General features: G+C 33.5%; 1 protein-coding gene across 1 annotated transcript; it reads right to left on the bottom strand.

Annotated features, from left to right (window-relative positions):
* Positions 1-18,964: 18,964 nt before the first annotated feature.
* LOC145185864 (actin, non-muscle 6.2-like) lies at positions 18,965-20,752 on the bottom strand. Its single transcript, XM_080061900.2, has 2 exons — positions 20,355-20,752; positions 18,965-20,016 (listed from the first exon to the last, which is right to left on the bottom strand). Exons 1-2 carry the CDS (start codon positions 20,607-20,609, stop codon positions 19,141-19,143), a joined length of 1,131 nt encoding a protein of 376 aa, XP_079918026.1. The 5' UTR covers positions 20,610-20,752; the 3' UTR covers positions 18,965-19,140.
* Positions 20,753-23,458: the final 2,706 nt, after the last annotated feature.

The following is a 23,458-nucleotide window of genomic DNA, read 5'->3' as shown; positions in this document are numbered from 1 at the left end:
GTAATGTCCGATAGCCAAGGTGTGAATTCCGTCTTCTAAGATGAATCTTTTGTCGTCGTTAGCACTGAGTGCGACTTTGTTGATTTCTTCGGTGTAGACATCGTGATGACGTGATCGGAAGACGTTCATGGTGGTGAGTTTTTCTGTCTTGTTCATTAAGCAGTCGTAGTAGTCTTGATGAGTGATGTGATTTTTAACAATGCACTTCTTAACACCTTTGCATTTTTTATGTTCTTGATCATCTATTTCTTCAGGGATGTAGTAAGAGTAGAGTTTGGGTCGAAGACCAACAAACTGCGTGATTTGCTTTCCACCGGTTTCATCTTTAAACTTGCCAATGATCTTTTTATTTTCGCCTACTTTGAATCCAGCGTTTTGAATGGCGGGATGATCTTTAGGAAAGTCGCTCGTGTCAAATTTTTCAAGTACATCGCCAGCAATGTCTTCGTAAAAATCATCTGTTTTGATTTCGTAAATGAGCGAGTCAGTGTCGGTCATGAGTAGTTTTGCACGATCGTCGTATTTAGGCTTGATGTAGTCATAGTGGTGTTCAAACATGAGAGTTTTGCTGATGTCTAGGATGCTCATTCCCAAGTAAACGGGTTTGTCGTAAAAGCATTGTGTTTTCTTCATATGAATTGCGATGAGTTTTTCATCAAAAAAGGTGTACCGATTATATCGAGGTTTTTTGGATAGTTTTAAGGCTTCTTTTCTTGTGGTGACCAGTTTAATATCGACATGCTTTAGAATATTCTCCATTGTTTTTCCAAACACGGAGTTGTTCATGAGTTTAAAGAATTCTTTTTCAAAGTCGTTTTTAGCGACTTTTCTTTTATTGGTGTTGAGGTCGATGTATTTTTTCATGAAAGGTTCTTCCTCAAAGGTGATACCACGATGAATTTTGGTGATGACTAAACCCAATCGTTCATAGAGTTTTAGGTTTTTGTGATGAACGACGTATTTTTCTTTGTTGTTTAAATTGGGAACGAGCTTATTCACTTTTCCAATGGTTAGTCTTTCAGGAGCCAAAGGATAGTCGTTGTGTAAATCGTGAAGCTCTTCAGGATAATCTAAATCAACTTCGAGAATGCAAGGCATGGATTTCCAATTTAAAAGTTCCTCTTCAGTCATCCATCTAAATCCTCTAACGGGAAGAGGTTTGCTCATGGCCCACCCATAAAGGTTATTAGCGTCTAAGTACTGAATGAATTTGGATGGTTGTGAAGGATCATAGTTTTTCATGTATTTGTTATTAGCGTTTCCAAGTCGGTTTGAGATCATGCATATTCCGCCGCGTATTCCTTTTTGGATCATGTTGAGCATATCAACATCGGTTATTAAGTCCAATTTAATTTTAGTTTCCTTTAACATGGCGTCCCAAGCCAAACCAGGAGAGGTGTAATACCAAAGAGGGTCTAGACCGTAATTTTCTATGCAAGTGTCTCTGAAATTTTCAAAGACATCAGCTAAAATGAGCACGTCTGAGATGTTGTACAGCTCGTGGTAATCTTTAAACGTTTCACATCCAAATACCTTCCAAACGTTTTGAGCATGTGCATAGTCTTCATCGCTGATGTGTTTATCGTCTAGTTTAGAGTAAAAGGCTTCTTTGGGTGGCAATTGTGTTTCAGAGAATTTTTCAATGGAGTCCACCCATTCGTAAGGGTAAACACCTTTTCTTAATAGCAAATCTCGTTTTGCTCCGCTGTGGAATGAATTTAAGTTTTTGCACATGATGTCTCCTTTTTTAGATCTTCTATGAGCGCAATCTTCACAATTGTCTTTACATTTGCATTTTTTACCTTTCTTAACCATACAGTCCTTTTTGCATGTTTTTGGATCTAATTTTGAGCACTCCTCGCACAAATCTTTAACAAGGTTGTCAGTTAAATTTTTTAAAGGGCTTGACATGAACCTGTAGCTGTCAACGAACCGTAAATCTCTATACACTATTTTTGGTTTACCTTTCTTATCAATAGAATCTCTCACTTTGATGCTTTTTGTGAAGCTGATATATTTTTCTTCGTTATTAGGTATACAAGTGATCTTTCCTTTTTTTCCACCTAATCTCTTGATGAAAAAATGGCTGTCATAGCCAGACAAGTTATGAAAGACAACGGGAATAAATTTTGGAAGTTTATAATCCAAGTTGCATTTGTTATGAGCAGCACCACGGTACTTTCCAGTCAAATGGCAGTGATCCCATACTTTGTCACCGTTAAGATCTTTTTTGCAAATATGGCATTGGGTAGCAGCCTCAAAATTCTTTTTATCCTCATTAGTCTCTATTCTCTTATTTTTCCATTGTTCTTGCCGTGAATAACTATCGTAACAAATCTTTATAAAGTTAGCTTCAAGCATGGTAACAAATTTTTGAGCCACGTCGTCATCATCACTTTCTGCTGTATACGTTTCAAGCTTTCCCTTGTAAATGGTTTCGTCGTAGCATTTGATATAATAGACGATGGAGCTTGGAACATGCTTTTGACATTTTTTGGTATATGACTCTTTATTATTATACTCAGCGTTGTCATCGATAGGCTTGACGAAACTTTCAAAGTCGGCATAGACGCAGTACGGAACTCTCATACTATTGTTGTAGTTTTTAAACTCAAGGGTCGACCCTTCTTTTGGAAGATCGATTCTCATAGGCGCGTTTTCATAGCAGTATTTTCGATGAATTTGGAGCTTTTCTTCTTGGTCATAGCCGTGCATGCACCTTCTGCAAAAATATCTTTTATGTTGATGTTTTGATGCTGAAGAACGAGCAAACCGACTGAAATTTTTAATGAGGCAATAATGGCTGTTTTCTTCGTTTGAAATATACAACAAATCAACACAGTGTTTTCGATCATGAAATTTGGATATTTGCATAGGTTGAGGTTTATTCATTTCGTAGTGAAAGACGTTCACGCTGATGTCAGGATTATTTTTCTCAAACTTTTTGACTTGAGTCACCTTTAAAGGAAACTCCATTCCTTCCCAATTCAACTCTTCTGATTTTAGAATCAAGTCATCATCAATTCGTTCGTTATGCGTATTTTTCATGTTAAGCGCTCTGGTGACGCACCACTTGAAACATTGATCGTCATCGTTTTTCATGTTGATGATCGCCTTTTTGTCTTTTAGCTCTTTAGACAGCTCCATGTAGGAAGAGCCCTTAAAAGGTTCATAATCGATAAATCCGATATCCATTTTTAAAATCTTAGACAAGACGCAATTGGATCCCATCTTGTTGTAATTAGCGCTTCGCTCCAAGATTTTTTCTTCCATTTGACTCACAACCGTTCTTACATCTGTACCCTCCAATATAATTTTCAAGTTGGATGAAAAGTGAGCCATCTGAGTAGTCTCTTCACCTGTTAAGATGCTTACGCGAGTCATTTCACAGATTAAAACAATTCTTACCTTTGTGTTTCTTTCTCCTTCTATGGTTTGAATGACCGACTCTCTCACCAAGTTAAAAAAAGTAACAATGTCTTGGTATTGAGAAGAAGGTGTGTAAGAAAATAGTCTAACAGTACGCTCTGCAGAATGTTCAGTCATATTAAACTTTACTGTAAAAGGTTTTGACACTGGCTGTTTATACACTGTTCTTAATACAAGTGATTTGATAGACTTTACCTTTTCATTGATTTGATCCATTGATTCGCTTACCTTCTTCTTGACTACTTCAGGAATGTAAGGATCTATCCATTCTTTAATATCATTAAACTTATTTGCAACATAGGACGTCACACTTTTTGCAACTGCTTTCAGACTTGAAAATAAAGGTCTTGGTGCTGGAACCGGTCTAGGTGTAATGACGTTTGTTGAATCGATAACCGGTGTGTTAAGAATAGAATGTTCATCTCTTGTCATCCTATTTTGCAAGAGAGCAGAAGGTTCGAATGAAATCAAGTCGTTAGTCCTTAACCTTGGAGGAGGCACAGGTCTTCCAATATTAGGATTTTGCAAATGAATTGGTTTCGGAGCAATAGGAGGTTTTACCACAGGTCTTGGTGGAATGAACAATGGTTTAGGAGCAATGACAGGTTTCGGAGCGATGGGTGGTTTTATCGCTGTGGAAGGTTTGACAACAAACCTTACTTTTGTCGGTTTTACAGAAACTTTTGTCGGTTTTACAGAAACTTTTACAGCTGGTCGAACAAACCTAACCACGGTAGGTCTTTCATTAACAGGCAAAGGTCTCGCCTCAGTCGTTCGTCTACGAGGAGCAGACCCATAACCAATGACAGGTCCTATAGCTTCAATGAGCTCAGCTTTTTTCATTTTATAGATACCTTTGATATCACCACGGTCTTTAGCCATCTCTCTTAATTCTTTCACAGTCATTTTATTTCGATCATTAACAGGCTCTTTGACAACAATGACAGGTATTGTTGTTTTAATAGCCTCAACAAGCTCTTCCCTGGTCATTCTGGTATAGCCTTTTATAGCTCTTTCTTTAGCATCCCTTCTTAATGATGCCATTGATACTTTTCGATCTTTAACAGTTTTACTTTCCATTTTTATTACGGAAAGATTTTTCTTTATGTCACTTTCAATTTTTCGCTCTTTGGCGGTAGTTTTTGCTTTTTGCTTTTTAGCATCAGTTTTATCACCCATTTTATTAATGGAAAGAAAATTTTTTTCGATGCATTCAAGTTTTCGCTCTTTAGCAATTAATTCCGGTTTTGAAGAATAGATACTCATTTTTATTATACTAAGATTTTCTTTAAGTCAATTCAATTTTTTAAATCTTGGCACACTTTCAGCATATTTTCTTCTTCGAAAAGTTTTTACCGTTTTTTTTAATTCTCCCGTGAAAAGAATTAAAAAATTATTTAGAAAGACGTGAATACATATTTTTAATCTCTCTAATATGTTCAGTGATTTTACGACAATTATTACGTCCGCTAGCATTTAGTTTCCAATTTGTTCCTATCAGGAATTTATTACGCAGATTAATGTCTTCTTTTATATTTCTGATCACTTCTTCAAAAGGTGCTACTTCAACCATTTCTTTGAAAATGATTCGATGTTCCTTTGGAAGTTTTCTTATGTTTTTTAGAAATTTAAGCAAACTTTTTGATTTAGCCGTATCAGAAGTTGACTCAAAGCTATCATCAAGGGCATTTAAAAGATCATCCTTTTGCATGCTTTCCATCTTTTTATTTATGCCAAGAATTTTATTTAAGTCAATTTTTTAACATGTTAAAAGTTAAAAAATCAATTTTGCTGCTTTTTACGTTTTTCAAGCTTTTCAGAATTTAAAAATTCAATCTTGATTCCATCATCCACCTTTCCATCTCGACGCTCTAAATATCTCCATCCACGTCCAGTCCCTTCCATCGCTTTGTAAAGAGACTTGTATTCAGTCACCTCACCCGTTTCAATGTTGGTTATTCTCACAGTGATGGGTTTTTTCTTAACAAAACTAAGCCATTCCCATTTTGGATCAAATGGTTTTTTTTCTTTTGGAGGAGGCTTTACTTTTTTTTCTTTTGCTCTTTCTAAAATCTCATCTTTACTGATCAAATTATTTTCAACCGCAAGCATCATCAACGTTATTAAATCATCTGCTGTTTTACTAACTCCGTTTTCATTCAACAAATTTTTCAAATACGATGTTGTCTATCTCATTTTATTATAACAAGATTTTTTTTAAGTCAATTCAATTTTTCCTGAAAAGACATCTTAATAAACTTAATAAACAGCAGTCATGTTGGTTCCGTCTGAAACAAATTTAAGCAGTTTGTCAGAGATCACCACTGCAAAAATAACGGTATTTGCAATAGTTGAAGTTCGAAATTTAAGGTTTACCACTAATTCAGCTGTTTCCGACGTCATTCTTTCTTTTTGCTTGCTGATATCTACAAAGAACAACGGATATAATTTTATATATTCAAGCAAGCTTAACCCAGATTGACAAACAAGTTCATTTGTACCATAATACTTTTCATCAAAAGAGAACGCATCTGAATAAGCCATAACCACTCTCTTTTCTCCAAAATTCAAGTCGTAATTGTAATTTGGATACTTTATTCCATTAACAGTAACGTAAAAATTGCTAACATCACAATGGTCGAATAGTGATGGATTAACTGTTTGACTGGAATTTCTGTTTGTCTGAAGTCCGAACAGGATAAATCTTGGAATGCTTTTGTCAGTGACTCTTCCAAGCGACCAGGTAAATTCTGTCTGACCAGCTGGAATAAGTTGCCTTTCACATTTGTTTGATTTATAAGCCACTTGAATGGGAATTTTTTGAGCCATTAAATTCATGAAATCAGTCTTTTTCGAAATATCCAATTCAACGCGAGGCATATAAAGTCTGAATTTTTTAAGGTTGATCATTCCTGCACTAACGCTCTCCGCTCTATAAATCGCATCATCACATTCTTTCTTTGTAAAGGTGATGGTATGCCTAAACCCATAAACAACTTTGTCATAGGTTTCGCAAAATCCAAAAATGTGCTTCAACGGAATTTTAAACGAAAAAGCGCCAACGGATGTAGTGTCTGCAAACAAGTGGTCTCGTCTAACATTGAATCCTGAATTTCCAACAAGATTTGACGTATCCATATACCACATTTTCTTTAATCCATCAGCAAACTGAAATCCATAAGGATATTTCATCAATCCAAGTATGGTGGTGGCTGGACCTGGATACATCACTCTTTCCACTTGCTCTCCCGACAAGTCATAAGTCACATCATTAAACAAATACATCAAAGCGTTGTTCACCAGTGCAATGTTGTCTTTAGCATCGTAAAAGGTTCCATCGCTCTTTTTCAACACTCCTTCAATAAGAATGTAAGCCTCTGATGGTACTGTTTGAATCGATTGACAGTCAATCTCAAAAGTAATCGTGCCTGAAGAATTTAAATCGAGATTGGTTGGAAGATACTCAAAAAAATCAACTTTTTCAATACCAATATCATACTCTGGGTTCTGAGTAACTCTTAATCGCTCAGTACTTATCATTTTTTTATATAATAAAAAAATTATTTAATTCATTTAAATGTCTCTCATTGCAAGTCATCGCAACAAAATGCTATCTTCATACTATTTTCATGCCCTGTCCCATTTTCACCAGGTCTTGGATTCGAATCGCGTTCTTTTTAGACATTTTCTTAATTTGAATAGATGAACCAGTCTTTAATTTCTCAATGGTCTTTTTACCTTTATCAATAGCTACATCTTTAGCAGCGGAAATGGCTGAAAGGGCTAACTCTGTCCCAGCAGATTTTGCAGCTGTAATCGCTTCTTGTCCAATTTTACTTGTTGCAGCATTTTTAAGCAAATTCACTGTTGCTTTTGACACACTTGACGCAGCTGCTCTTTTTATGAAATTTTTAATGATGTCTACAATACCACCTCCTCCAACAACGTTCTTTTTCACATATCTTCTTTTGTTCACAATGAGCATTTTTTAAATAAAACACTTTTTTTAAATAATTTTATCAATAGTGCTCATTAACGATTTATATTCCTCTTTATTAATCTCCCCCTGTCTCAACAGCTCATCGCAAATAGCAACAGCCACATTTCTTGAATCTTTATTCCCAGCATGCCATGCAGCTATACTCAATTCAAGCTTTTCCACCAACGCATTAGGATCGCTTGGAAGAATAATGACACCGCGACCTTTTTTACCTTTTTCAATACGCATCATTTTTTCCCAAATAGGAGCAATAAGTTGCTGATACTTTGGTCTTCTTGATGATTTCGGTTTATGCGGTTGCGAATCAGATCTTATAGCATCACTATCCATTAAAATTTTTTCATAATTTTGCAAATCTTCATCGGTATAGCTCTTTGGTATTGTTAATTCACTCATCAGCTCCCAAAGACCTTTTGTCCCTTCATACCTTTCACTACCGACAATGATATCATCTCCATCTATTTCAACCTCCATTTTTCCAATATACATTTTATCTCCAACTTTGTTCACTTCGAAAAGCCTTTTCTTTTTTTGATCGACTGACAGGCTCTTGATCATCTTTTCATTGCTTTCAATCAGAGGCTTGAACAGCTTGCTCAAATCAGTCTGAAGATTAGCATCTGAAATGTTGCCGTTTCTTCTGTCATTAATTTCTTTCACAATTTCATCCCTTTTATTCATGTCTTGTATTTTAAAGAAAAACATCTTTTTAAAATACGTGGAAAAAAACATAAATTGGTTTTACGACTACGTTGATCCTTTTTTAAACAAATTGTTAAACGTTTGAATCGCGTCTTCTCGACCTTTTTGGATCAAGTTTTCTTTAGTAACTTCATCTATTCCCTTTTTGGTTTTGGTTCGTATTTCCACCGTCAAGGATTTAAATTTTTGAAGCTCCCCAAGAATCAATTGAAACTCTGAATCGCTTATTTTTCCGTCTATCAACGCTTTGGAAATGTGCTCGCTGATGGTGTTCAATTTCGACTCAGCCAACACTTTGATCTTCTCATGCTTTTCCGCTTTTAATACCATCTTTTTATTCACTTGACCTCCAACAATCGATAAAAACCCCATGCCAATAGCCACACCTTCACACGCAATCGCTACTGGACTGGCAATAATGGTTGATAAAAGACCAATTCCAGTCGCACCCAATGCTATACATAATCCTTGCATCACATTGTCCACATTCGAAATGATCCTAAAGACACGATGGTACTTTTTGCTCAGATGAACTCGCTTTGCTTTTTCACTCTCTATCTCTTTCTGAATTTCGCTTATTTTATGAAGACGGTAAACATGCCCTCCTTCTTCTATAGGAGCTGATGGAAGAACTGGATAAAGTTTTTCATTCAATATTTCCATTTTTATTAAGCGAAAAAAACTATTTTAAATCAATGTAGTTAATCTTACAAAGTTTTTCTCCTTTTTTAACAATCACGTCCTGTTTGCTGTTACTATTCACGTCCATAATAACATCATCTACAGACTCTGAAATAATAACTTCGTTTTTTCTATAATTCAATTGATCAGTAATTTTATTCATTAATGTTATCACTGCAACACCTTTCTCCAAATTCAGCCCAATGGATAAAGCTATCATTGTATGTGAGAGAGCAGCAAATTTAATGTCTTTCTGGGCAAAAATCTCATATTGTTCGTTAACGTTGAAATAAGGTGGATGATCTAACGTTTTCGTAGACACAATAATGTTGTTTGGTCTTCTTTCCTCCAACTCTCTAACCCTATCTTCCAAAATTTTTAATTGCAAATCCAAACTATGAACTTCTGCTGAGGCAACATTTCTAAAAAACTTGTGAGGAGCATGCATTTTACATATTAAAAATAAATTTTTAGATCATTTTTGCAAACTTAACAATTCATTATTATCTACCCATGAATTAAACGAGTCTGGATATCCCAACCATTTGACTAACGACTTGCTCTTGGTTTTGCGAATGATTTTTTCAATTCTGAATATGTCTTGATGCGTCTTTTGCATCTCCTGCTCGTAAAAGGTGCCTTGAATTTCTTCACCGTTAGCGTCAGCGATTTTATACGTGGGTGGATTCGTATGCTGAACATTTGACACTGTAAAAACCTCTTCAGTCCATCTCGGCGTATACCCTTTTTCAAAATGAGACTTCTTTTTTACGATCCTCACTTGATCACCTATGAAAAATTTTGGTTTTGCTGGTAATGTTTGATCCTTTCCATACAGATTCCACCATACCCTACCTTTATTCTTTTCATCGCTAGCTTCCACTGGTGTCATTTTGATAGAAGAATGCTTTGTGTTGTTGTAATTTTTCACCATCTCATCCAATACGTCAATGTATTTATTGGTATTGTTGGCTGAAAAATATTTAAACATTCTCTCTTTCATCGTTCTGTTCCATCGCTCGACAAAAGAACTTTTTTCCTCGTTTTCAGTGGAATACAGTTGCACACCCAACGCTCTCACGTGCTTGTTGTAAAACTCTTTTCCTTTATCTACCCACAATTTAATGCATTTTCTTTCACCAAAAATCTTTTTCAACGCTTCAGCTACTTCAAGACCTGTTTTGCTTTTTAACGGAATAATCCATCCATACTTTGAAAACACGTCGATCACCATGAGCAAATATTTTACGCCATTGTTGAATTTTGAAAACGATTGCATGTCCACCAAATCAGCTGCCCATATCTCATCAATGTCGTTCACAATCACTTTTCTTTTTTTAAAATGATGAATCACCGGTTTATGAAGCTCCTCTGCAAGTTGATCCGTCCATTTCAAATCACTCACACCCAATCCGAATTTAGCTTTGGCTTTGATGATGGGTTCGATGATTTTTCGCTCGCTTATTTCTCTCTGAGTAGGATTTTGTATAGAATCCATTTCTTCAAGCATCATTCGATCTGCTAAATTTCTGTTTTGCTTGTCGTTAAAATACTTGTAAGCTAAATCGTGGTGATATGCTGCATTGTCCACTCTATCCACCGGTTTGCTCCACTCTTGATACATGTCTGTGGATGTGAGTCTTTTGTCTAAATTGGTTCCAGGTCCCGCAAAATTCATCCCTGGAACGTGCATTTCTCCTGGAAACTTTGACCATGGAAGTTTTATTTTTTTCGAAAAATTGTTGATCGATTCCACCAAGTCTCCTCCTTTTGCAGCTGAAACAAACTTGCATTTTGTTATCCCACAAGAGTTGCAAGTCCCTTTCAACATAGGTCTGTTGTTTTTTGTGATCTCGTTTTTCAAGTGAATGGTTTCAGTCTCTCTTCTACACTTAACGCAGTACATTTTAACATATATAAAAACTTTTTAAATATAAAAAATGGAAGTGATGAAATTGTCGTGTAAAATTGGGAAAACCAAAAGAAACAACAGCAAGCTTTTACCAAGAAGCATTCGAGGAATCATCGTTGGAAAGTCTGGATATGGAAAAACAACGTTGCTGCTCAATCTACTTCTCAGACCGGGATGGCTAGATTACAACCGATTGTATGTCTTTGGAAAATCCCTTTTTCAACCTGAATACAAAATACTCAAAAGATCCTTCGAAAATAAACTTCCTAAAAAGGATATTGTTGATTTGTTAACGGATGATGTACAAGACGAAATGGAAAAATTGAATTTAAACCCTGAAGATGTTATTAACAACCTTTCAAAAAAATATTCCGACAATGATGATATGGAGTGTCAATTTTTTGAAACAGCGGACGATGTGCCTGAACCTGAATCCTTAGACTCGACCTAAAACAATTTGATGATCTTTGACGATTTGCAATTAACTAATCAAAACAAGTGCGAAAAATATTACATCCGAGGAAGACACTCTAACGTCGACTGCTTTTACCTCGCTCAAAACTATTTCGAGATTCCAAGACATACCATCAGAGAAAATGCTAACTTTATTTGTCTCTTTAAACAAGACCAAAAAAGTGTTAATCACATTTATCAAGACCACGTTTCGTGCGATATGAAAATAGAAGATTTTAAAGCCTTTTGCAATCATTGCTGGAATGAACCTCACGGATTTGCCGTTATTGATCTCTCTTCTAAAAAGAACGAGGGAAAGTACCGAAGCGGGTTTGACAATTTTTTATTTTTCTAAAACAATTTAAAAAATAATTCTTATTTAAAAAAATGACAGGTATAATCATCGATGTAGATGGAAAATCAAGTGTTATCACCACTGATTTTTTGGATAAAATCGTTTTTGACGAAGGAAAAAGTTATGAAATGGCTTTTCTCGGTCTTGAGACTTACAACAGCATTCCAAATGTAAACAGTAAAAACAATTCTTTCAAATACAGCATGAACAATGGAGCTAATTGGGAGAACATTATCATTCCATCAGGAAGCTATGACATTAAAGACATCAATGAGTATTTGCAAAGGTCTATTTTAAGCACAATAAAATCAGCTCAACGTGGAAGTTATATTATTGCAAATAAAATTAATTACTCACCAAGCAACCTTCAAATTGGAATCAATCTTAATACTTTAAAATCAACCATTAAACTTGGCTTGAATTATTTGATTGACTTTAACGTGGAGAACAGCATCTCTTCAGTTTTAGGGTTTACTAAAAGAAAATTAAATTCCAATTCCGAATACGAGTCGGATCATATCGTTAGAATTTCAAGCATTAACACCATCAGAATCGTTAACAACGTTATCGGATCATCCTATATTAATGGAACCCAACTCAATTGCATCTACTCCTTTTATCCAAATGTTAGTCCAGGCTATAAAATCATCGAGAGACCAATGCATTTGATTTATCTTCCTGTTAAACTGTTTGAAATTTCAACAATGGTTACTCGCATCATTGATCAGAATGGAGATTTGGTTGATTTTCGTGGAGAGGATATTACAATACGATATCATATTCGAGAAGTGAAATAAATAATTTTTAATACATAAAAAAATGAGCAATTATCAAAATATCAAAATTAACATCTCGCAGAGCCAATCTGATAAAATTAAAAAAGCCATTCAAGACAAAACTGATACTAGCATTAAGCTTTCTCATCAAGACTTGAACGGTAAACATGTTCTAGCTATCACTAATGTGCAATTGAACAAAATTAAAAAAGCGTATGAAACTGGTAAAGGAGTCACTCTTAAATTGAGTAAAAGACAATTATCGCACAACTCAACAATTGAAGGTGGATTTATCGGCGCTCTTTTACCGTTATTGGGTATGATAGGAAGTACACTTGCAACAAAAGTAGTTCCAGCTCTAGCCACCGGATTGTTAGCAGGTGTAGGTTCTTCTGCTGGCTCCGCTATGGTTGATAAAATTGCAGGAAGAGGTGTTGTTTACTTGAGCAAAAATGGAAAAGGAATGAAGATAAAAACTTTAGGTGGAGAAGGATTGTTTATTACCCCATGGACTAAAAATGTTCACGGTGATGGACTCTTCATTAAAACTGGGAAAGGTTATAAATATGCTGGAGCCGGCTTATTGCTCGGACCTAACTCACCCTTCTCAAGCATTCCTTTTTTAGGCGCCATTCTATGAAAAGCTCTTGTTAAAAAATTCGGATAAACTTTTTAAGAAATTAAAAAAATGATCGACTTTCAATGGATTGACGTTGAAGGAATTGTTTTACCTAATGAAGCTTTGACTAACTTTCAATTGATAAAGGTTGCTAAACAGTTAAAATTAAAAAACTTTCAAGGTGTGTTTGTCAGGGATGAGTTACCGAAAAAGACAATGAAAAAAGAATGTGGGATCGTGAATACGGGCGATTCAAGCACTGGTGGGTTTCATTGGGTGTGTTGGTTTAAAGACGGTGACAAAAAGTATAGTTTTGATTCTTACGCTCAGCCTCCTCTTGTCGAACTTGTCGATTATTTGAAAAGTCCGGTTTATTACAACAGCGAGAGAGTTCAGTTTGGTAATACCTCTTATTGCGGTCACTTGTGTCTTTACGTTTTAAAAAAATTGAATGAAGGTCTTGACTTTCAAGAAGTTATTAATACCTTGTGGTGACTGCTTAATGACTAAACAAGAAAAACTCACCACCATGAACGTCTTCCGATCACGTCATCACGATGTCTACACCGAAGAAATCAACAAAGTCGCACTCAGCGCTAACGACGACAAAAGATTCATCTTAGAAGACGGAATTCACACCTTGGCTATCGGACATTACAAAACAAGGCAATAAAGAAGAACAGGCATCTTGAAGAACTGGTATAGAAATAACATGATTATTTTTATACTTCTTCTTGATTTTTAAAGACGACTCTTAAGTATTGGTTTTGTCATGATATGAAGTGTTCACCATTTTTTATGCATCCTTAAGTATGGGAAGGGGTCGATGTCCTGGAACCGCCTTTTGACTATATATGTTGTTCGTATAAAATTCACTTCATTGACGATATATCGCGAGCTTAGAATTATTTTGTTTTATCTTCCATTTTAAAAATTGGGAGAAAATGAGTTATTAATTTTAGTTAGTAATAATAACTTTTAAAAAACGCATTATTTTATAAATTTTTTTCTAAATAATTTGCTTAAACATAAATTATTTAAAGCATAAGTTATTATTTCTTTAAAAATAAAAGCTAAAACTTTAAACAATTTTTTTAAAAAAAAAATCAAAAACCTTCTCCCAACGTGTAAACTTGGAGGTAGAGCAAAATAATTCTAACCTCGCGATTATCTGAGAAAAAAACAAATTTAGAATTTAAAATAAAATTTTTCCGAAAGTACTTGATGGATTCGAATGGAGTTTTAGTTACTCTAAAAAAGTTGTCGGTTTTTCAAAATATATCTATACATTTCTTTAAATGGAGCAAAGTTAGTTAAAAATAAAAAAAGTATGAGAGGGTTTTGTAATTCACTGACGTAACATCACTGACGCAACACCATTGACATAATATCACTGACGCAACATGTGATTTTGAGAAGAAAAACATTCATTTTAAAATTTCATTTCTGTTCTAAAAGCTTAGGGAACAATCACTGAATTTCAACAGTAGCATTGATAAAGCAAAAGTAATGGTTTTTTTATATGCTCTTCAATCTTTTTGATGCCGGAATAAGTTTTTTCAAGCCAATATTATTATTACTCTGAACTTTCTCGTCCTCAGGAAACTACAAAGCACACACTTCACACGAATCGAAAACTTTTGAAAAAGTCTCTGCATCAGTTATCTATGCATTTTTCAGTTCTGACTTTGTTGCTTGTTTTCAAATCTTTTTCCATGGTTTATTGCGATATAGTGCCAAAATATTTTCATGTCGTATTTCTTTCCCAGTGGAACAATCGATGCCGTTGTGCTTTTGTTCTTAAACTGATTGCGTTCTCGCTATAAAAAGAAATTGATTTTACAGTCGCGGGAAAATATCTAAGAACCGTGTTAATATCAGCAAAGACTGACATTTTCGTGCGATAAAACGAATCCGAAACGATAGTGAACGTTTGAAATTGTTGTTGATACCATAATGTAACTGTAAAGATGGATACTTGATTTTAACTCAAATGAGCTGTTTGAGTTTTATTTTGTGTGAAGCGTTTGTAGTTCTTTGCCCGATTAATCTGAAGCACTGCAACGGATGAGTCAACTTTGGATTTCTCAAGGTTTCCTATAAATGTCTTCGACTGGTTTTATTTAATTTCGGAATGCGAACCTCTCGTGCAAATTTGAAATGCGATTAATTAAATCTGCAACGGTTCCTTTTGCGTAGATATTTCGATATTAAACTAACAGTTTTTATTAGGCTTTTTCCATTCCCATTACTCTGTTAACTTTGAAAATAATTGGATGCTCTTGCATGTATCGCATTGATTACACAAGTTAGACTGCGATTTACTAACAAAATTTTTCTGTTTCCAACATGATGATTCTAAAGTAAAGTTAGGTTTAATTTTTTTAGTAACTCGATAAAAAGTAGCACATTTTCATTTATCAAACAACAGCAAATATCATGTGCAATTTTAATTGAAGATCGGACGTGAGAAGGCTTCAACTTTGCAAATTTTGAGAATCCAATCTGATTGCCTTGATTATGATTTTAAAAATCTTGATAAGCTTCCTTAACAGTAATTACATATAGCGGAGCTTTAGTTTTTTTCGTCGCAACATATAGTAACAAATCCTTCAACAATTGGTGGTACATGAAATTTAAACTGTGTTGGGAATTTAAAGGTTGACAAGCATGTCTTCAAATAGTGTTTTAGTATAAATAGTGATAGAGGTCCACGACGTTGATCAGCATTCGTTGGTTTTTAACTTTCTTCGTTTCGATTTTAAAACTTTTAAGTTTCTTTATTAATTTTCCTTTTAGTTGCGCCGTGAAAAATGCTGACATATCGAGTACTGTATAACAAGAAAACCCCGCCCCTCACATTACCGAATTAAACCAAGTTCAAAAATCCGGCGCGAAAATTCAAAACATAGCAAATGTAACAAGAACATAATAAAGATTTTACAATATCCTTTCTTCAGAAATTAATTGAAACGACATCCTAGGTACCATAATCAGAGAACAGTCATCTTCTCATTAGTTGACGAGGAATTATTGCCTGAAGTTAGAAAAAATGTTGCTAAAAAGCTGTTTGACTCTGAATGTCAAAGATATATTTGTAAGCCAAAAGTCCTAGAGCAAGTCAAAGATTCAAATTCAAATAACTAGGCGTCATTCGTAGGAGGAATGAGTAGGTTAGTTTTTGAGAATCTTGGATTTACGAAGAAAAATCTTGAATGGTGTCAAGTTAGTCGTGAGAACTGGGAAAAGTTTGATTCATACAGAAGATTTAAAGACTGGGTTTATAAATTTTATTTAGAAAATGACCTGCCGAAAGAGCTGAAAGACTTATATAAGACTACTCGAAAGTGTGTGTAAATGAAGTGTTGAAGCAAAGCAATCTATTTTTTAAAAACGGAGCACAGAGCAAAACATTCAATCAACAACAACAAACAAAAAAAATGAACTTTTAAATCTACACTCTACTCAATGTGATATCAAGATTACACCTAAGTGATTGATTATACTTTTAAAACATTTTTAAATTCTATATTTGTGATTGAATATGTAAACTATTTAACAAAAACAACGTTTTGTTTTATTTTAAATAAATGAAAAAACAGTTAAAAGAAAATAAATTGTCAGTTTTTTCCAACTACCCCTATAAATAAAGCAAATATAATTTATTGACGAAACTTGTAAAATGTAGAGGTTTCCTGCCTATTTTTAACATGTTATGAGTTGCTGCGCAAATCGATAAAAAAAAATTACGTAGACTAAGGTTACGCGAAACGAGTAAATTTAGAAAAGTCTGAAAATAAAAACTTAGAAAAACTGGCGGAAATAGGGAAAACAAAATTTATAAAAGAAACTTCACTTTGTGTACTCATTTAAAGAAGCAAACAAGAAATTAAAATAAAAAAACAAAAAGTTTCATTATTAATCAAGAAGTCATTTTCTTGACAGCTTTGCACTTTCCAGAACTCGTCAATATACGAATGATGCTTTTTCTTTCTTTTGAAAATAGTTTTTTGAAAAAAACCTTTTTATTTCATTACTGATTTTCCTCAAAGTAATTGATATAAGTTGTAGGAAGAGCCGAAAGACTTATTTTGTAGGAAGAACTGGAAGAGATACTGGAAGTTTTTTTTGGCCATGTTTTCTCTGTTGATGACAAAAAAAATCCTTTCATTAAGATTAACTTTCATTAAGATGACAAACGAAATCAATAAAAAATGCTTCAAGATTTGTTCTTTTTAAGCTGGTAGTTAAATCTCTACACCGTGTTTTTAAAACGTGTTGTAACTGGTCGTTTTACTTCATTAGCTTCTAAAACTTTAAAATCTTTAATTCATTTCCTAAAAAAAAATTTCAAACTGTAGTAACATCTTCTTTGTTATTTACCTCAAAAAGAAAGTTAAGTAATACCTCTTCAACTTCGATATGTATATGCAAAAACATGACCAAAATCTTTGGTAAGTTTTTTTAACCCCAGTCCTTACTTTACATCTTTTCAAATCTTTAGTGCTATCACGGTTTTAAATAAATTCTTACGACACCCATCAGTAGTATTATAACATCAACAACATTACATCGCTTTATGGGTTTCGTCGAGATAATCAGATCACTTATCTGTGAAAATTTAATAAGCTTTGCTTCCAAAATCAATCAACTTTTTTTAACTAAAATACACTTAGCAATTTTATTTCTTAAGCTGTCTGAATCTCTAATTCTTGCATTACTTTAGTCAATCAACTTTTAATTAGTCAATCAACTTATTTATTTTGAAAATAAGTACTTTAACGGTACACTGATTGTACTTTGCACAAATATTTCTTTAATAATAGCATAAAATAGCTAAAGCTAACAAATACAAATAAAATTATGATATACAAATAGTAATATAAACATAAATAGAATATTAGTAATAAGCAAATAGCACTATGAATACAAACAGTGGTCGCAAAATGTTGAGTACAACTTATCGCTTTTCCAAATACTTCACAACATTGATATGTTTGTGATGGCGTTGCATGAACTTCGCCAAGATCATGAACGTTTGTATCAATGTTCAGGAAATTGATTTCCTTTAGCTTACCACTACGATGCAAATTCGTTAAGAGTTACAATGATAGGCATTTTGTAATCATCACTAATTCGACTGTAAAGTGATCTTAAATTTTTTCTAACATTAAGTTTCATAATGGAAGATTATACAAGAATTATAAAGAACACGGCGTAAAAATTATCTAAAAAAGGTTTGATTTTAACCAGCACATCTTCTTTGATATGCTTCCTATAACTTTTCAGCTTTAAAATATAAGGAGCGTGAGTTAGTGCAAGGGAATTCTTTTAAAGGTTTTTTTTTAGTGTTTTACTAGATTTATACCTGAATTACAAGGTCAGATATATTATTTTTGACAGCGGAAGTTAATGCAAGTAAAGTTAATTGCACTTCAGACGAGAAAACTTTCTTTTTTTAATCGAATTTACTCGAATTTACTAAAGTAAAAATGATTAAGATGGGAAAACAAGGCAAATTTGTCTTGCTTTTCTGTCTCTAACGAGTTCCGTCATGTATTCTAGTAACGTCCGCTTTTTGAAATTCACACTATTTCCCACCATTCAACTAAAACGTTTTTGCAATTATATCAGAAAATTTTGATTTTAGTTCTACATTCAATTTGACCCTAACGGTGTTTTACTAGATTTATACCCGAATTACAAGGTCAGATATATTATTTTTGACAGCGGAAGTTAATGCAAGTAAAGTTAATTGCACTTCAGACGAGAAAACTTTCTTTTTTTAATCGAATTTACTCGAATTTACTAAAGTAAAAATGATTAAGATGGGAAAACAAGGCAAATTTGTCTTGCTTTTCTGTCTCTAACGAGTTCCGTCATGTATTCTAGTAACGTCCGCTTTTTGAAATTCACACTATTTCCCACCATTCAACTAAAACGTTTTTGCAATTATATCAGAAAATTTTGATTTTAGTTCTACATTCAATTTGATACATTTGAAGAGAAAACGTCCCCGCAACTAAAAAGCATTTAATTGATATTTCTCATCTTTTCGTTTTATTTACAATGTGTTACAAAAAAAACTATGTAACTCAAATTTATGAGATCTTTTAACAAAAAATTCACAAGATATATATATATAAAGAAAAATAATTGTTAAAATAACTGAACAGAAGTGATGGTAATCTTAGTCCAGAAGGTTCGTAGAATTTAAAAGCATTTTCGGTGAACAATAGATGGGCCAGATTCATCATACTCTTGTTTTGAGATCCACATCTGCTGGAAAGTAGAAAGAGAAGCCAAGATTGATCCTCCAATCCAGACTGAGTATTTCCTTTCAGGTGGAGCAATAATTTTGATTTTCATTGTTGGTGGAGCAAGAGCAGATATTTCTTTTTGCATACGGTCAGCAATTCCAGGGAACATTGTGGTACCACCTGATAGAACAGTGTTGGCATAAAGATCTTTACGAATATCAACATCGCATTTCATGATTGAATTGTAAGTAGTTTCATGGATGCCAGCAGATTCCATACCAATAAATGAGGGCTGGAAGAGTGTTTCTGGGCATCGGAAACGCTCATTACCAATAGTGATGACTTGACCATCAGGCAATTCATAAGATTTCTCAAGGCTGGAGCTTGAGGCTGCAGTTGTCATTTCCTGTTCAAAGTCTAAGGCTACATAACAAAGCTTCTCCTTTATATCTCTAACAATTTCACGCTCAGCTGTAGTGGTGAAAGAATAACCACGTTCAGTTAGGATTTTCATTAAGTAGTCAGTTAAATCTCGTCCAGCTAAATCTAAACGAATGATAGCATGGGGAAGAGCATAACCTTCATAAATTGGTACTGTGTGAGAGACACCATCTCCAGAGTCAAGTACAATACCAGTGGTACGACCAGAGGCATACAAGGATAACACAGCTTGAATAGCAACATACATTGCAGGCGAGTTAAATGTTTCAAACATGATTTGGGTCATTTTTTCACGATTGGCTTTGGGATTAAGAGGAGCCTCAGTGAGGAGTACAGGATGCTCTTCTGGAGCTACACGGAGTTCATTGTAGAAAGTGTGATGCCAAATCTAAATTATAAGGATAATTTTATAACTTAATTTTTAAAACCTTTTTTTTGTAAAATGATGATGAAACTTAGACTTGATAATTGTCTGGCAAAACTTCACAATTAAACTTTTCCCTGATTATGTTAACAAAATTCTTTTAAGACTTTACTTAAAATAATAAAAATTTTTAATTTAAAAAAACTGAGACATGAAACATAGAAAATAAAATTGGCATTCTTTGTTGCTGTATCATGGAACAGATAAAAATTAGCTTTATACATTGTCAGCTATGAAAAATGAAAATACTTTAATTTTACATAGAGCTAACCCAACTATAAAGATTGAGGTTAAAACTTTACCTTTTCCATATCATCCCAGTTGGTTACGATTCCATGCTCAATTGGGTATTTCAGAGTTAAGATACCACGTTTGCTTTGAGCTTCATCACCGACGTATGAATCTTTCTGTCCCATACCGACCATTACTCCTTGATGACGAGGACGTCCAACTATGGAAGGGAAGACAGCTCTTGGAGCATCATCGCCTGCAAATCCAGCTTTGCACATACCAGATCCATTGTCTACAACAAGGGCAGCAACATCTTCGTCAGCCATTTTGATTTAGTGTTTTATTCAATGTGTTGAAGAACTCAAGTGTTAAGCTTGTATGTAGCGTTTGAGTGTGGGAGTTGAGCTGATTGCCCTTTTTATGGTCGTTCGCAACAGCGATTCTCTTGACCATATAAGAAAAAAATGCGTACGTAAAACGTTATTGTTCAAAAAGAGCTTTATATGGACAAAAAAATTAATGCTTTATTTTCAAAATAAACGGGGGATTTTTAAACAACTTAGTAACATTAAATTGATTAAAAAGAATCTAAATAGTTTTAAAAAATATAAGAGAGTAATATCTAACTTATTTAAGGTAGTTTATATTTTATAAAAAAGTTTTTTTTAGATTAACTTATATGTTTACACTTCTTTAAAAAGCAATTTAAGCGCCCATCTTTTATTAAAATCTGCCTTCAATTTTTAATCTTGAAGTAAAAACAAGTTTTTGACGGTTTTTACACACGTTTCTAAATATGCGTGTGTCGAAGCAGGCTGCATAGAAACCAAACTTTTCGTTATTTACTTGTTTGGACAAATGCGTAATTAGATAGGAGTGGCTGTAATTATAACACAAACCCATCGATCACAGCATAATGGGAAAACCTTTTTGTCACAGACATGACATAAAACACAATTTGCTGTTTATTCAAAAATAAAACTGTGTGAATACAGAAATCGAAAAGCTTCTTCAAAATCAAACTAAAAGTTTTACATAAATACAGGATTGTAGTTTTTATATAAATAACTCGCATGTATTTTTTTGAAAAGTAATTTGGTTTTACATTACAAATCGAGTGCATATTTTAACGTGGATACAATTTGAGATAATTGGTCATTTATAAGTTTTAACGTTACGTATTTTAAAAGATAATAAATAACTGCTCTCAACTTGGTAGTAATAATTATTTGAAGAATGTATTCTTTTAAGACTTTAAATTGAACGATTGAACGATAAAAAATTAACACTTTTGTTTTTATTTTCTTCTTATGATTAAATAAAAGTTATGATATGTAATTGTTCTTGTGCATGGGGTGTGTTTGTCGGTGTTTTAAAATAAATATTTAATTTTACAAATAAGAGCATATTAAAAACGAACGGTTTGCAAGACGCTTTAAAAAAACACACACGTGAACAGCAGTCAAAGATTTATGTGCGAATTTGGGAAATACATGCCTCTGTAAGTGTGCGGTTCAGTTTTAATTGCACAACAAAGGCTCTCCACACAGGCACTTCGCTTAGTGAAAACATTGGCTAACAATCAATAACTATTTCAAATTGAATCTGCCCAAATCTATGAACCCAATATACAGGGTTCTGAAGATTCTTCTTTGAGTAGCCCTCTGCACCCCTTGCTATGATATTGTTTATATAAGAGTTATTAAATATTATTATAACTTATTAAATAATTTAACATTTAAACTTGTTCATTAAGTCTTTGTTTAAATATTTCCTTCTAACAATTATTTTCCAGATTACAAATCATCTGAATCTTAGGATTACACTTGCGGTGTTATCATTGTTACTTTCTTTCATAATTTAGGACAATAAAGTTACGCCTTTACCATATGTACATAACAAGAAGTCCACAAGCTTAATAAGCTCCGGGTTTTTTCTATTAGTGCGGATAATTCTTTTTTTAAATAAATGGTTTTCTTCCTTTTAAGTCGTCAATCTACATGATCTTAATACCTTCAATAGAATTAAGATTTTTGACTTTAAAATAACGATACAAAAATGTTCTTTTATTGCAACAATCTTTTGCTGATTTGTTATCTGGTTTTTTAGCGTATATTTGATTATTATCTTGTCAATGACATCCATTTGCTTAACATAATCAAGGATATTGTCAATAGGGAGAAAAGAACCAATCATGTTTTGACTAAAGTAGTCCCAAATCATTGCGCCACCGTACTTAACTGGAAGTTAATAATTTGAATTAAATACTTGACCGACGGGTGTTAAATGTAGTTTATTACTGCAGACCCAACAGAATTAACTTTGACTCTTGCTTAAGAGAACATAAGCCCGATTTTTTTTTGCCCAAGGAAGAGAGCACTTTTGCCATTTTTGAATATGGCAATATGATTCCAAAAAATCCTTAACAGTTTCAACACAGTTGATTCTTAATTTTTCGCATTTGGTTTTTTTGGATTATTAGTTGAGAGCTTTGTGATGACCCAGTCTCCTCCCTCGTTAGAAAAACACAACGTTTTCTCTGCTTCATTGTAGATTAATGTCTTCTTTTTTTTTTTTTTTTTTTGCTCTTTCTTACTTTTAATGGCATTACAAGCTCCAAAAATATAAAGACACTGGAAACTCCAAATCGAGCTGCAATTTGAGGTTGAGAAAAATTTATGGAAATTTCTTGAAAAACTAGTTCCTCTTTCTCCTACCAAAAATCGTTTGAACTTCACATTCTTCAGATTGATAATTATAATTTAAATAATGGTTTAAAATTATTAAAATAATAAAAAAGGGTGCATTAGTTTTTTAAGTATTACAAAAAAAGGATGGTTGGAATGAATGGTTCTTTGTTGTAATATATTTAGCAGTAAATTTTAAACTTAAAAAGCAAAAAGAAAATCTTTTAAAAGTTAGAATATTAAATTTTTTCATTTTTTTATTTTAACAACTTTTCAAAATTAGCAAGGATGTCGATCAAATGAAGTTGCATACTATATGTTCATATGCACAAGTTTGCACTTCGTTAATTTAGCTTTTGCTTGAGGCACCATTTTTATTACTTTCTTAAAAAAAAAAAAATGTCAAGTATGAGAACCGAATAATTAACAAGGAAATTGTTAATTACTTAGATAACAAGAAGCAATAGGAGATCATTCATCATTTCTAA

Source organism: Hydra viridissima, unplaced genomic scaffold (genome assembly GCF_058129835.1).
Source record: "Hydra viridissima isolate aposymbiotic clone 2 unplaced genomic scaffold, HvirCarnegie_v1 scaffold_9, whole genome shotgun sequence".
NCBI classification, from domain to species: Eukaryota; Metazoa; Cnidaria; class Hydrozoa; order Anthoathecata; family Hydridae; genus Hydra; species Hydra viridissima.
This window is presented reverse-complemented; position numbering and strand designations above follow the sequence as displayed.